This window comes from Hippopotamus amphibius, chromosome 8, assembly GCF_030028045.1.
Source record: "Hippopotamus amphibius kiboko isolate mHipAmp2 chromosome 8, mHipAmp2.hap2, whole genome shotgun sequence".
NCBI classification, from domain to species: domain Eukaryota; kingdom Metazoa; phylum Chordata; class Mammalia; order Artiodactyla; family Hippopotamidae; genus Hippopotamus; species Hippopotamus amphibius.
This window is the reverse complement of record NC_080193.1, coordinates 27,628,682-27,644,135: the sequence shown is the minus strand read 5'-3', so window position 1 is coordinate 27,644,135 and position 15,454 is coordinate 27,628,682. Positions and strand designations below refer to the sequence as shown.

The following is a 15,454-nucleotide window of genomic DNA, read 5'->3' as shown; positions in this document are numbered from 1 at the left end:
GCGCTGAGCCGCTCCTGGGGCGGGTGTGAGGCAGGCAGGTCTCAGGACAGCCCAGGGGCACCCGGGCACCTCTGCCAGCCCGCAGGACTCCCACCTTTGAGTGCTCACTAGAGCCAAGTCCCCCTGCCTCGTGCCACACCTCACCTTCAACCATGATTGCCCAGGCTCCGGGGGCAAAGCTGGCAAGTGACCTGCATGCGACTAACTGGGTACCCTATCCCCAGTGGGCTGCCTGCCCTGCCCTCCTGAGCCCCAGACCCGGGGCTCCCAGAGGCAGGGCTGTGCCCCTCCTGCCAGAGTTGGTGATGGGGAGGGGGTGGGCGGGGGCAGGGTGTGAGAAACCTGAGTGTGGAGCCAGGAGCCACAATGACCATTTCTGGGAGGAAGGGGTCAGGAGGAAGGGGTGGCAGGAGTCCGCAGGGCGGTGCGCGCGCACACTCACGTGGGTCAGCACACACAGGCGCTTGGGCCGATGGGACATGGCCCTACTGTTGTGGCTAGAGCTTGGCGGCCTTGTTCATCGCCGCACCGGACAGGGCCCGGCCCCGCAGGAGCTGTGTGCGGGCTGATGTTGCCTGTTACACATGTGGGCATGCCTGTCTTCCCCAGCAGAAGCCGCTGTGCCCCCGAGTCTGAGAGGCTTTGTCAGGGTGGGAAGGGGCTCTGGGTAGTGGGCTGTGCTTCCCCAGGCTGCCCAGGTGCCTGTAACCCTTTCACGAGGTGCTGACACTCCTCCCACAGAGAGGAGGGGTCCACGGCCCCTCCCCGTGGACCTAGGGGTCTTATAACAATAGAGCATCAGGGAACTTCCTAGGTGGCACAGTGGGTAAGAAACTGCCTGTCAATGCAGGGGACACGGGTTTGATCCCTGCCCCAGGAAGACTCCACATGCCGCGGAGCAACTAAGCCCGTGCGCCACTACTATTGAGTCTGTGCTCTAGAGCCTGTCAGCCACAACTATTGAGCCCATGTGCCGCAACTACTGAAGCCCACTCGCCAAGAGCCCATGCTCTGCAACAAGAGGCCACGGCAGTGAGAAGCCTGTGCACCACAAGGAAGAGCAGCCCCCGCTCGCTGCAACTAGAGAAAGCCCGTGTGCAGCAATGAAGACCCAACACAGCCAATAAAATAAATTAATTAATTAAGTAATTAATTAAAAAAAAATGGGGCATCAGGAAGGCAGGCCGTGCCACCCGGAGCTGAGGCCACACCCCTGCGACCACTTCCTCTTGGCTTTTGGGACCCTGGGAACCTGCCACCACGCTGTGAGGAAGCCCAACCAGCCCACAGGGAGGGCCCACGTAGGGGGGGTGGGTAAAGGGGCCTTCTGTGACCCCCAGACGTCAAAATGTTTCCACAATGAGCCTCTGCACCCGCCACACCCACCCCTCCAGACAGACCTCCTCAGCAACTGCTGGTTCGGCCCGGCAGGGCCAGCCTGGGCCCTGCCGGCCTACGTGTTGGCTCTGTCTGGGCCACGCCAGCTGCTGGCTTTAATTCTGCCCTACTGTCCAGGCTCCGAGGGGAAGGGACCAGCCAGGGGCACACCAGAGGCTGCAGCAGCCCCCTCTGCGGCCCTGTGGCAGGGCACCAGCTGGGCTTTCCACGTCTGAAGACACCCACTTGTGCCAGGACCCTGAGGTGTGCGGCCCTGAGACCCGGGGGCGGGGCACTGCGGTGCAGGAAATGGGAGACTAGGCAGGCTCTCTGCAGCCCAGCCAACAACTCAAACTGCATTTCCAGAAATTCCCTGGAGGCAAACAGGCCAATCAGCTAATTATGCCTTGTGTGTCTGTATGGCGGGGGTGGGGCCCTTCCCTGGCAAGTTTGGCAGGTGGTGCCCTGCCCAACCCAGGTGAGCCTCACCTGAACCAGGGTCAGAGCCTCATCTGGGCTGCCCTCACCTCCCAGGCCGACCCCTTCCTGTTCCTGATGCATGTGGGGGCCCCTCCCACCTCAGGGCCTTTGCACGGGCTGCTCCCCATGTTAGGGTGAGGTTGGGAGGCCTTCCCGTGCCACTCAGACTCCTCTGCAGAGCTCAGCACCGCCACTGGGGGCGCTGCTTATCCCCTGGGGCAGGGGCAGTGGCTGGTTGGTTCCTCCCAGCAGTGGTGACTGGTGACTGCTACAGAGCAGATGCTCAATAAATGCTTGTCGAGGGGAGGAGGGAAGAGGAAACACACCCATTTCTTCCACACCCGGCTGTGCAGGCTGAGCGCTGTACCCAAGCCCAGGGGAGAGCGGGAGGACGGCAGTTCAGCTGAGACTGGCCAGTGAGGGTGGGAGAGGCGCCTAAGGCTGGTGGCCAGGTGGGTGCTGTGCACGGGCTTGGAGGGGCAAGATGGAGGGCAGGCGTCCTCCTGATGTGGGGGGAGGGGGGGCCTGGGGGAGGGGACAGCAGGGACGCTGGGGCGTGTTGTGTCCGGAGCGGGCGGCCTGCTTGCCTGGCTCTCAGCTCAGAGTACGGCCCTGAGCAGAGGCCCCTCCCGAGAGTGGGCACTGCGGTGGGTTCTCTGTCCCCTGTGCCTCACTCAGGGTCCTCATCCACAGCGTGGGCAGTTGTCGCCAGGATAACAACGTCTACCCAGAGGGCGGCCGTGAGGGGTGGCCGTGAGGACCGCTGCTCTGCGCCCTCCCCTCCCGTCCCCAGCAGCACACTCGGGTGAGGGCGGGGCCAGTGTCTAGATCCTCACTTCTCTTTAATAAAGGAAACTCCCAAGTCCCCTGCTTCGGTGGGAGACGAACCCTTATGTCCTTGGTTGTTAGCAGACAAATTAGGAAAATGACTTTCTAACTAAATTTACGGCACTAACGAGCCTCTGCCCGTGTGCTGGGGAGGCCGTGCCGGGCTTTGGGGACAGACGCTGTTGAGGAGGAGGCAATAACTGGGGATTTGCTGGGGATAAATCTTGGCAAATTAAACTCGTTTAAGTACGGTCCATAAACCAGGTCAGATGACAAACGCCCCACGTCACCCAGCACGGGGACGCTGTCAGGGAGAGGCAAGGACAAGCGTGACCCCCGCTGGGCCTGAGGCCCCGACTGCAGACACGCAGATGGCAAGGGGCACACGGGCTGATGTCCACACCTACATGCAACGCCTCGTGGCCACAGATCACACACACACACACGTACTGCAGAATCACAGTCATACATGTACAGGTGCACCCATGCCACGTCTAGTCGCAGGCTCCCAGACGGACACTTACATGCAGATACACACATGTGGCACACATACACCCACCTACTACATCCAGAGACACTCGAGAGGGCAAGACCCAGGCTCACACACAGATGGCCAGAGAGAAACACGTAACGCTCCTACATGCAGGCGTGAAGCCCTGCCACAGCCACCCAGACACCGCCTCACAGGCACACGCACGTGACAGACATGTGTCAACACACAGGGGTACACAACACACACTCCCCTTTCACTGAGAGCCATGCACAAACAGGGCCCCCAACCGGAGGGTCACGCTCATGTCTGAGGGCTCCACGATGAAATCTGGACCTAGAGGCAGGACTGCAGCCGCTCTGAGCTCGGCCCAACTGGCCTCCAAGTCCTACCCCCTGGCTCCCGGCAGGGCCACCTTCCTGCCCCCAGCCCCGAGCCTCTGCCTGCTGGGCAAAGGTCCTCTGGGCCCGTTCCCACTCCTCCAGCCCCAGGGGCAGCCCCACCTGCCACCACGCCAACTGGGCAAGAGGGCCTCCAGGGCTGGGTTGACCATGCATGCCCTGCACACGTCAGGGGCCTGTGGACACACCTGCTCACTCTAGGGCCTGGGGCGCACAAACAGGCATCTGCAGACACAGTTCAGGAGCCCCCGCGGCTGAGCAGCAGGCTGGGCCCCTGCCCGCCACCATCTGTCACTCCCGTGCAGCAGCGGTGGGGGGCGAGGCTACAAGCAGCTGGCATGTTAATTACAGGTTCTTCTCCAGGAAACAGTCAAAGCAGCGTTTTGGGGAGAAGACCACAAATGGCACATGGTGATTTAGAAGAAGGGCCGCCCAGCGGCTCTGGCAGGAGACATGGGGCAGGGATACCCCAGCTGCCCTGGGCGTGCCAGACACAGCAGGAGGCTCCACCTGGGGTGTCCCTGGGCCCAGCCTCTCCGGACTCCCGGACCCTCCGGGACCGTCGCAGGCTGGTGGTGGGTGTTCTGGGCCCCCACATTCCCCATCACCGTGCCCACTCGCCCCCGTGCCAACCTGCACCACGCTGCCAGCCACCCCCACAGCACAGGTCCTGGCCCAGCTCCTGGCCTGAATGCCGCTGTCAGCATGGTCAGCTCCAGGAGCGGTCAGCGTGTCAGGACCGCCCAGGCCCGCAGGAGGAAGGAGCAGCATGGGCCGCCAACCGTGACTGTGACCACGATGAGAGCACCAAGGCTGCCCGGGGAGGACAGAGCCCTGCCCAGTAAGATACCCCTTGGGCGGCACCTGGCACCACCACCCAGAAGTGTCCAGCTCCACCAGTCAAAGGCTCGAAGATGCTATGGCCTGGCCCAGGGTCAGAGGGAGAAGGCAGAGCTGCCTGGGCTGGCGGCCCCTGGGGGTCAGGGAGCTGGGGGAGGGGAGAGCCAGGGATCCATGGCCATCTCTGCCACTGGGGAATTAATGGGTTAATTATACACCCTATAAAAAGCCGCTGTGATTTAGAGAGCCTGCCTGTCAAACCCTGGAACTCTGGAACGCGCAGTAAATCAGGGGTAAATCAGGGGCTGTGGGGATGAGGTGGGCGGAGCCCACGCCCCTGCCCTCCAATGAGCCAAAACGGCTGTAAATCTGCAGAAACAGCTTTTATGGAGCTCTGGGTTTTATGGTGTCATTAACGGTCCTCCTGATACTTAAAGGGAAATGAAATAAAGTCGGGAGGAGGGGGCTGGGGGACAGGGAGGGTGGCCCCCTTCTGCCCCTGGGGCCCAGACAACAGCTAAGGGGCCGGGGCCTCACGGCCCTGTCCAGGCTCTCTGGCTGGCCGAGCATGGCTGGGGAGAGGGTGTCAGGGGCTGGGGGGGGCGGGGGGGGTGGCTGCTCCACATGCGGGACCCCCGACACCAGGCACTGTCCCACAGGCCCCGCCGCCACGCCTTGCGGGCCAGGCTGCAGGGCAGGACCCTGGGAGTGATGCGCCGTCTGAGTCTCTGCCCCATCCCCACCCTGTGCAAACCCCCTTCCAGCCTGGGGGGCATCCGGCACAGTGGGGACCCCCGAGGGGAGGGTCGGGGTGTGTGTGGGGAGCAGACCGCAGGAGGAGGGGGAGACTTACGGAGTAACCTCTGCCTGAGACCGCCTGGGCTGAGCTCTGCGGGGAAGGAAGAAGCACAGTCAGGAGCCAGGCTGCAGCCCCCGTGGCCGCCCTCCTCTCCCCGAGCACCTGAGCAGGCACAGCCTGCAGGCCCACTCCCGGGTCTTTGCTGGAACTTGGACTAGGGCTGTACTGAGCACTCTGGAGCCCGAATCAGCCTGCAGCTGGGCTTGAGAACCCACCCCGGGAATCTCCAGCCCCTAGACCTGGAGGTGTCTCCCCACATCCTTCAGGGATGGGCTCAGCCCTTGGCCAGCTCTTGGACCCTCTCAGAGGACCAACCCCACCTTTCCACATGGGGTTCTGGGCCGAGGTAGGCCTCCCCTCTGTGATCCACCAGCCTCCTAGGTCACAGGATCCAGAAGGAAACCCCGGGAAGGCTTCCTGAAGGAGGGGCTGGGCAAGTAACCTTGGGGCCTAGGAGATCGGACGTGGGGGCCGGCTGGGGCCTGGAGGCCAGCAGCCACCCCGACAGTGCTTCATGGAACTCCCTCTGGCTCAGATGGGCATTTTGGGTCTGATGGGAGAAACCAGTCGGGTGTGTTTCACCAGCTCCCCAGGGCTGGCAGTGGTAACCAGGGCTGAGCCCTGAGGTCCAGGAGGACAGGACGTGACGACTGGGCAGGTGGGCCGTGGTGGGGTGTTCACGCAGTCGGCGAGGGCAGGCTGGTCTGAGGTGTGTGGGACCCACAGACCAGGCTCCAGACTGCCCTGAGGTCCAGATGCCAAGACTCTTCTGGGAGGGTGGGTGACCACTGTAGCCTGGACCACTCTGTTCTGCTCAGCTGGGGCTAGGGGACCCCAGCCCTCCCCAGGCAGACCCTGGCCAGGCCCCGGGCCATCTCTGGGGGTCTGCCAAGCCAAGCTCACCCCGGTGGGGGTCCCTCACCTGCAGGGGCGGCCCTGCCTCAGGCCTTGCCGATGGGGGTGGGTAGGGTGCCATAATTGTCCCAAGGCGTGCGCCCGCACGCACGCCCACCCGCCCGCGCACGCGCGCTCTGCTCAGAATCCGTCTCCATTCATCCCAGCCGGCAATTAGAGGAGTTCGAACTAGGGCAGCCCCCGCGGCCCCAGACAATTACCAGCCTATTTTCCTATCCTGTGGCAACAGGATCGGAGCCGGGCAATTAGGCCCTCCCCCAGCCCCCATTTAAATGATAATGAGAGACGACTCGTTCCATTTAGAACGGCAGAAAACCCATCTCCGCTCTGCGGCCACTTCTGCAGCTGGGGGTCAAGAAGACAAAGGCCTCTCCCAGGAGTGATGCCTCCTCCTGGGGACCCTTCCACCTGAGTCCTCCCTCCCCCTGGGGGCCCCTCAGTCCCCACTCCTAGCCCTGACATCACCTGCCCATCCCCCTTCTCCAGGGCCCTGGAGGGCTCCCCAGCACCCCCATTTCTGGCCAAATCCCAGCAGAAGCCCCTGTGTATTGCCTGGGTCATCCCCACACTGGGCCCCAAGACCCCTCCCCCTCCCCCAGACCTGCGCTCAGGGACTTCTCTTTTACACAGAACACCAAGGGTGTCCCCAGACCCAGGCCACCTTGTGCCTTGGAGGGACACCCTCTTCTCTGCTTGGCCCCCAGTGGCCACCTCAGTTGGACACTCCATGCCGCGGCCAGCCTAAGTGACAGGCTGGTCTGCCTGGGCAGGCAGGAGTGCTTCCAGCTTGTTCCCTGCAGTGCCGGGCCCACTCCCCCTGCCCTTCTTAATAAACACGTCTGCGGGAGCCGTTCCCCATCCACATCCCCGCCCGCTGCCTGCCTGGCACCAACCCCGAGCCTGCCCCCAGCTGGACACGGGGCCTGCACCCCAGCACGGTCGCCTCCACAGGCCCCTGCCTAGTGGTTGTTCCTCATTTAAATCCCTCCTAACAGGGAAGCCCTAATTAGTGAAAAATCGTTTTAATGAAGGCCAATGCTAATTGTGACACAAAACCCCTGATTGAGACTTGGGGCCCCTAAGCAAATGGCTTGCAGTTTCTGCTGCAGGTTGGGGGCTGCCCTGGCAGTCACCTCAAGGACTCAGAAATGTTCGGGTGAGTGGCTGGGGTACTCACGTCACTGAGCTGGTCCCGAGAACTGCTCCTCCGGGAGCTGGTGGCTTCTCGGAAGCTGTCACCGTCACTGTTGTGGTCAGCCCCTCTGGACACAGCAACCTTCATCTGGGGACAGGGAGAGACGGGCTCAGCAAACACACCCTGAAGGGTGGGGCCGGGAACAGCCAGGCTTAGGCTCCTCCCCCCACCCCAACCCAGTCCCCCTGGGCTGAAACCCAGGGAGGGGGTGGCAGGGGCAGAGCCAACCGTTTACAACCCAGTACCACCCACTCCTACCCAGAATGGGAAAGAGATGCCCGCAAAGCAAAGGGCGAGCAACCGCTCAGTGCCATAAACTGCTGTCAGCTCTTCCTTTCCTCCAGTAAAGACCCCTGGATGGGGAGCAGACCAATGGGCCACCCTGCCCTTTTCCACTCCACCAGGGGCCGGTCATCAGGCATCCAGACAGGCCAGTGGCAATTCACCCCTGCTCCCTGCATGCACACCACTCCTGAGCCCCCTTCGGTCCTCACCACAACCCTCGGTGGGGAGTCAGGGCTGCAAGGTCTCCAGAGCTGGGTGTGGACCCGTCCCTCCCTGCTGTGTGTCCTAGGGCCATTTCTCAAAACCTCTCCGTGCCTCAGTTCTGTCATTTGCAGAACGAAGCAAGTAGTACCACCAGGACAGCTGCTACTTTGTCACACATCTGCCAGGATTTCTGTAGACCTGGCAGGCCCCAGCTCTTTGCTCCTTACACACAATCCCTGATTAGGTGCTCTGTGCCCACTTTACAGAGGAGGAAACCAAGGCCTAGAGAGGTGAGGCGACAGTGTGGGTGGTAGACCCTGAATCCTGCTTGCATTTTTCTTTTTACTTGGGAAGTTTTAAACCTCACAAAGCTGCGAGGCAGGGACGCACATCACAGCCCCTGACCCTCACCCTCCCAGGCCAGGGCGTCACCACCCTTAAACCAGGCTGCCCTCCATCCAGGTCTCGTCAGCTCCCGGCTGCCTTCCTGGCCTTCCCAGCAGAACCCACTGAGCTCGGCGGTCGCACCACCTCCTGGTCTCTCCAGCCTCCCTGTTTTGAAACATTCCCGCAGCTTTGCTTGGACATGCACTGACAGCCCAAACCTTCATCTGTGTGTCTGAGGTCTCCTAGCAGCAGACTGAGCCCATGGTTCTCGGCCGGCAGGCTGCCTAGCACCCAATGACCCCTGCTCCCCGTGGGGCAGCCTAGGGGGCACTGCAGGGTGTGCGAACGTCCTACCCTCCTCTCCACCCCCAGGCCTCCCAGCCCAGTGCGCATGCTCTCAGGGCTCAGGCGTGCTCAGAACCTGCGCCACCACCAGGGTTGGGGAGGCCCAGTCCTCCACACCCAGCCATTTTGTCATAAGCAACCTTCAGCCCTGGAGACCCCAGCTGGGTGAAGTCAGGACAGGTCAACAAGGTGCACTAGCTATGTTCTGGAATATTCTCGAGTCCTCAGGAAACCCCCTCATGGCCTCAGTCCTTCTTCCTGCAGACCCCAGGGTGGGCTCAGCCAGAGCCTCTCTTGAGGTAGCCTCTCAGAGACCCCGCTTCCCAGGGCCAACCTAAGCCCTGAGATGGGGTACAACCCCCCAAAGCCACAAGCCCCTGCATCGTGTGGTTAGCAGAGAGTAATGACAAAACACAGAACCGGCGTCTATCCACAGCCGGGCCCTGGGTGCAAGGCCCCAGGGGAGGGCGACCACTCTCGGGAAGCTGGAACAGCCACACCCAGGGGGATGCCCAGGCCTCAATACCACCCTCCCTCTCTGTGGCAGGCCCTGGGTGGGGACCGCAGGCTCACTAGTTCCATCCTGCTTAGCTGAGCAGTGAATGCACAGACCCTAGGCCAGTGCTGCCTCTTCTGACTGTCCTTGAGCCTCAGTTTCCTCATCTGTGAAATGGGGGTGCCGACAGGACCCTTCGCAGGCACCATGGCGGTAAGAGGTCCTGTTTGTGAGCCTGAACCCTTCTCCAGCACCGAGAAGCCACCAGGTGTCACTGTTGTCATCAGCTGGGCTCTGCCCAGCAGAGATAGGCCTTTCTTGTCTCTGGACCCCATGACAGGTCTCACCTAAAGGAGGGAACATGGGAGCTTGGGGGACCTTCCTCACTGCCTCGCTGAGGGAAGCCTCTGCAAGAAAACAGATGCCCTAGTCCAGGGGTTTTCAAAGTGGGGTCCTTGGATGGGCGGCAGCAGCAGCAGCAGTACCCACAAGCTTGTCAGGAATGCACATGCGTGTTCTGGGGCCCTGCCCCAGACCTGCTGTGTCATCAGGCCCTCTGGGGGATTCTGGTGTGGCTACAGCTGAGACTCACAGCCCTGGTCATTAGTAATCACCCCCACGAGCCCCACACTCACTGCTGGGGACAGTATTTCAGGTTGGGCTTGGAGCAGGGCTCCTGTCCAAGAAGAAGAAAGCTGGGCCCAGAGACACTGCAAGGACAGGAAAAGCTTGGCGCAGGGCTGCTGTGTACAGTTGTGCAGGTTGCTCACTGTACAAGGACACCCAGCAAAGAGGGAGGGGAAGCAGAGGCTGAAGAACCACCCCCACACACAGCTAAAATGTGAGGAGGGAGGATGTCACGTTCCACTTCATACAATCACACAAGTTGTTTCCTCTCTAAGCTAGGCCCCAGAGAGGCTGTCTTATCCTGACTCCTTGGTGGTGTCTTGTGGGGACGGGCAGGCTGGGGTCTGTCATCCTTCCTCAGGTGGTCAGTTCTAGCTCTGAAAGCCCCATTTCCCAGAACGTCCTGTAAAACTGAGTCCTGTGCCCTGGGAACCACCCCAAACCCTGGACACACTGGGATGGCCAGTCACCTTCTCTTCCTGGGCCAGGACCCCAAACAGCCCAAGCTGGGGTCTGGCTGTCCTGTAGCACTGCCTGCTTCCTAGCGGTTCAGAAATGCTGCTGCCCAGCTATGCCAGAAGGCCAGGGACGCCATGCCTCCATTTCTAGCTGGAGCTGGAGAGATGAGATCAGAGTTCCTGGGCCCTGATTGTCCTGGGAGGGCAGCTGGGAGCCCCTGTGCCTGTGCCCACCCCTGGGCCTTGTGGTCTATCCATCCGCCCCTCCATTCATCCTTTATCCATCCATCCATCCACCCATCTACCCGTCTACTCATCTATCTATCCACCACCCGTCCACCACCCATCCACCCATTCACTTGTCATCCACCCGTCCATCCATCCACCCACCCATGGCTTCCTGAGTGCCTATGAGCCGGCTCTATTCTGAGCAATGAACACAGACACAAGTCACCATCCTCCTGAAGCCTCTAAAGGGGCCAGCACATGGTCAGCAGATGGCCACAGGTGCTTTGGAAGGACAACAGCAGAGAAGAGCAAAGAAGCGTGGCCAGGGAGGGCCTCACTGAGAAGGTGACGCTTCTGAAAGGTGAGGAGGTGGGCCATGAGGCTGTTCAGAAGGGTAGGAGCGTGGCACTGCCGGGGCAATGAGGCTCCCCGGGGAGAGGAGAGCCCTACCGTGGAGCACCAGCGGCTTCTGCGAGATGCGCAAAATTCCTGAATGCGTAACAATGGGCTTGTGCAAGGTGGCACATCACCAGAACACGTTCACAGACTAGCAGGGCCAGGATTCCCCTTCAGACTGGTGGACATGTGGCAACAGGGCACTGCCCTCCACCCGGCAGGGTCAGGTCACGGCCCTCAGAAGGGTGGGGAGAGGACACTTCCCTTAGATCAGCTTGGTTAGGGCACTGCCATTAGATCAGCAGCGTTAGGGACACCTCCCTCAGACTGAGGCACCCCAGATCACCCGGGGTCCTGGGCTTTCCAGCCGGCAGGGCTCCCCTCCGCCCCCGGGTTCTGCGGCACATCCCAGGAGGAAGCATCTGCCTCCCAGGCTGGCCGCCAAGCACACTGGCCCACAGAGAGGCAGCATGTGGTTCCACTTGGTGATCAGATCCACAGGGTGTGGGGGATGGGTGGCCAGTCCAGGGGGCGGGGCTGAGAAGAGGCCCAAGAGGTAGGACCCAGCAATGTCCCCAGGCTGCCCCTCAAGCTGCACACCAGGTGCCTTCCCCCTGTGGGGGGCAGGAAATCCCTGTGCCTGGGATGACTTGGGGCTGATGGTGGGGGGTGGGGTGCCGGCACCCCTCGCTCCAACATTGAGCAGGCTCACTGGGACTCCAGACCCTCACAGACCATCACCCACCAAAACACACGGACACGAAGGTGATAGAGAGCCCCTGGATGGCCCCGCCTGCACTCAACACCGCCTCTTCTGCCCACAGCCCGACATATCGCCCACCTGCTCCTGACACTTGCCCAACGCTCTGCACGTACACCACCCTGTGAGACCCCCAGCTGAAGCAGGGCGCACACAGGGCCCCCACTACCCCTGGAGCCCTGCTGCTCAGATGGAGCAGAGGCACCCTCCCTCTGCACACTCGACTGCTGCACACCTGCAGATGCACATGCCACCTATGGCAACAGTGGGGTGGTGGCCCTGGAGCTGTGCAGTGCACAACCCGGACAGCTGCACGTGGCGGCCCCTGCAGGAGCTCATGCCCCACGAGACGTTTCGCCTTCAGACAGGTGTCACCCCATGGAGCTCTCAGGAGTGCACACGAGCACACACACATTCTCAGGCTCTGGGCTCTGCCCCATGCCTCTCCCCCACTGCCCCCAGCACCAGCCCAGCCCAGGGATGGGAGATGCTCTCTGACCCACAGCTGGTCTGCACTGGCCTCCAGGATGAGGAGAGGCCCACCTGGCCTCCACACCTGCAGGCCTGGGAGGGGAAGGGTGGGGGATGGCCTGACTGCAAACCCCGGAGAACTCTGAGAAGGGGGCTGCAGCTGAGGCCACCCACAGTCTCCTTCAAACCAATGGGGAGACAGGCCCTGGTGGGGTGGGGCAAGGGTCAGGCACCCGCCTCAGCACCCCCCAACCCTGGCCCGTTGGCTGGGCCACCGTCCTGGTGAGAAGGGAGTTGGGAAAAGTGCTCCCACGGCCACCTTCACGACACCCCTGCAGAAACCGAGCACAGGCTCCCCACAGTCCAGGTGCCCCATCCCGTGTCCACTCACAAACACACACAAACACCCGTGTGCAAACACCCGGCCTCCCCACCCCAGGGCCACATGGCAACCCAGGCCTGCGGTGGAGACCCCTCCTCCTTCACTCCCCACTTGTCCCAACACCCCAGTTTCCTCTCAGGAACCCTCCTGGGGAGCTTTAAACCCCCTGGGGCTCCTCAGGGATCAGGACATTATGGATCTGGGTCTCAGAGACCACCCTGGGCCCCCCAGGGGACTCCTGTGTGCACCCCAAGGGTGAGTGGGCAACCATAGGTCAAGCCCATGGCCCTGACTGGGCCCCCACCAGCTGGACTGGGAGGCTGAGCTGCATTCATCCATGAGAACCCATCTGCCTTCCCGCCTCCCATCTGCGGTCTCTGCTCCGTCCAGCCAATCCCCAGTGTCCAGTGTGCTCTGTGGGCTCCAAAGCCTTCCAGGAGCCCTCAGAGCAGGTGCCTGGCATGGCTAAGTGAGGGGTGACAGCCTGTGCCATCCACCTGAAGCCCAGACTGAAGCAGGGTCCGAGGCCCAGGCTGTGTCGGGGATGGGAGCCCCCGTCCCCATGGGTGTCCCCCCTGCCCCAGCCCCTCTGTCACCCTGCGTACATCAATGCCCCAGGGCTGTAAACCTGAAGTTCTGCCCAGGAAGGCCCTTGCTGTCCGGCTACTTGCTCTGTCCACCAGCAGAAGGCACCTCGTTCCCTGCCACACAGGGTGGCCTCCTGACCCCCCTGAGCCTGCACCCCCGCCGCACCTGGCACAGGCACCTCCCTCCCGAGGCACACAACAGTAGTGAGGATGTCACATACTTCACCCTGTTTAGCGTGCCCCCCCCACCCTCTGAGCTCCAGGCCTGTGCTCTGCCTTCAGATCCACGGGGAACCTGGGCTTCCATCAGGGCCACAGAGCAAGGCCAGCCCAGGGAGGTGACCCTTCACATAGACCGTGCGAACATACCCACAAGGGGCTGGTGGGTGGGTGAGATGCTGGGGTGTACGAGGAAGGCCAGGGCTCCCCTCCCCACCTGACGACGCTGCCTGCACGGCCTCTCCTCCGCATGCGCGCAGCACGCCCCTCCAGGTGAGCATGGAGGACAGTCCCCCTGAAGTGCAGCATTGCAGGCCAGCATCCCCTCACCGTCAGCAGCGCCTACGGGTGAAATGTGGTACTGCAGCTGCTGGGTGACCCAGGGCCGGGGGAGGGAGGGGGGCTCTCAGGGCTGTGAGTCAGGGTGGAGACCCCCGCTCTGGGCGTGGGCCCTGCTTCTCCCAGGAATCCTTCCCGATGCTCCCTCCACTCCTGCGTCACCAGGAGTCCCTCTGAGAGCAGAGCAGGGTCACTGGACCCCGAGTGCCCAGTAGGCAGGGGCTGTCCTTTGTCCCGCACAGGGCCTGGAACATTGAGGAGGGTCCCACAGCCAGCACAGGGTCAGGGAGCAAGCTGCTGCCCTCTGAGCCTGGCCAGCCCTCCCACTGCTCCACATCTTTCCCCCGGACTCGGCTGGGTGGACAGGTGGACACATGGGTGTGTGATGGCTGGATGGACAGATGGGGGGTGGAGATGCACAGCAGATTGTACAGGGGATGCTGGCTGAGTTGAGGCCACAACCTGAGGAGTTGCACGACCAACAGGCTCTGGGGACATGAGCTGTATGTGAGCATGTGCGTATGAGTGTCCGCCATGCCCTGCCTGTACCTGTATGTGGTCCCTCTTGCTGGGGAACAGGCGTGGTTTGCCATATTCTGTCCCCAGTCATGCCAGTGGCCTCTGGGTGTGTGCGCCACCACAGCAGGGTCCCCTGGGCTCCATCTGCCTCCATTCTGGCTGAGCTACTCAGCCTGCTCCACGGCTGTCCCCATCTGTCCCCATCTGTCCACTGATTCAAGTCTCAAGCACCTCCCTACTTGAGGGCTCAAGCAGCTGCCCAGCCCTCCTCCAGTGTGAGTTTTGAAAAACATAACTCAGCCATGTCACTGCATGGCTTAAAACCCTCCCGTGGTCCCTCTGTGGGACAGTGGCATCCACACTCACCCAGGCTGCACACCGCCCCCATCCCAGGGTACTGGCCAGCTGGCTCCTTGTCGGTTGGGCCTCAGCTCAGGTCACCTCCTGGGTGAGGTCTCCCCGATTCCCTGGTCTAAAGCAGCCCCCTTTCTGATTCCAGGCAGGCCTGTTGTCACCCCCAAATCCCCCCACTCACGCCATGCCTGTCTGGAATTCCAGCAGGTGTCTTAGTCGCCAAGGCATCCCCCGGCCCAGACAGGGACTGACAACAAAGCCCAAAGAAGTACACGCCAGTGGGCTGTGACAAAGCAGCAGGCCAGGGGGAGGGGTTGGGGGGGTGGTGGTAGGGGTGCCGGCCACACCCCAGTCATCTGGTCCCCCTACCCACAGCACCCCCCAGTAAGTCCCCAATGTTCCGGTCACAGGAGGGCCGTGTCTGAGATGGGGCCCGGGTTGCAGGCAGCCTCGGCACCCAGCCAGCTGCAGTCCCCGGGCACAGGAGCCAAAGCCGCGGAAGGGCCAAGTGCTCTGCCCACAGGCCCTGCCAGCGTGGCCGTCCTGAAGGGATCAGGTGAGCCTGCCAAGGAGGCCAAAGCTGAGCCTCGCCGGCCAGGCCTCACTCAGGAGGCAGGAGAAACCACTCTACGAGGACTAGTGATAAAGCAGTAACCGCAGCAACGACAGCAAACACGCGTTTCTAGCATGGACTCTGCATGCCAACTCAGTTTTTCAGCTCAACAACCCAAGACACGTGCAGTATTGACAGCCCTACTTTACAGATGAGGAAACAGGCCCAGAAAGGAGGAGTCCCTTGCCTGGGGCTGCTTCAGAGTCTGGGCCCCTAACCGTGGAACCGCACTTTCGCGTGTGTGGCCACAGCCGGGCTGGCGCAGAGCCTGCGAGGACAGCATGACGAGGCTGGGGAGGAAGCAGAGTGACCCAGGAAAGCACCCCTGGCTGCCCCTCCCCCAAGCTACAGCCCAGGCCTCAGAACAAGGGGAGGTGGGAGACACCACCCACATTCATG

General features: G+C 62.1%; 1 protein-coding gene across 10 annotated transcripts in view; it reads right to left on the bottom strand.

The window, feature by feature from the left end:
- Nucleotides 1-15,454, bottom strand: part of FBRSL1 (fibrosin like 1) — an 85,675-nt gene that overhangs the window by 45,306 nt on the left and 24,915 nt on the right. For 9 of the 10 annotated variants that reach the window (XM_057745818.1, XM_057745828.1, XM_057745819.1 and 6 more), the window contains exons 3-4: nucleotides 7,368-7,472; nucleotides 5,270-5,305 (exon numbers count right to left, since the gene is read on the bottom strand). In XM_057745818.1, coding sequence (XP_057601801.1) covers nucleotides 5,270-5,305; nucleotides 7,368-7,472 — 141 coding nt within the window. The remainder of the gene's footprint in view (nucleotides 1-5,269; nucleotides 5,306-7,367; nucleotides 7,473-15,454) is intronic. The other variant, XM_057745822.1, reaches the window with a different exon arrangement.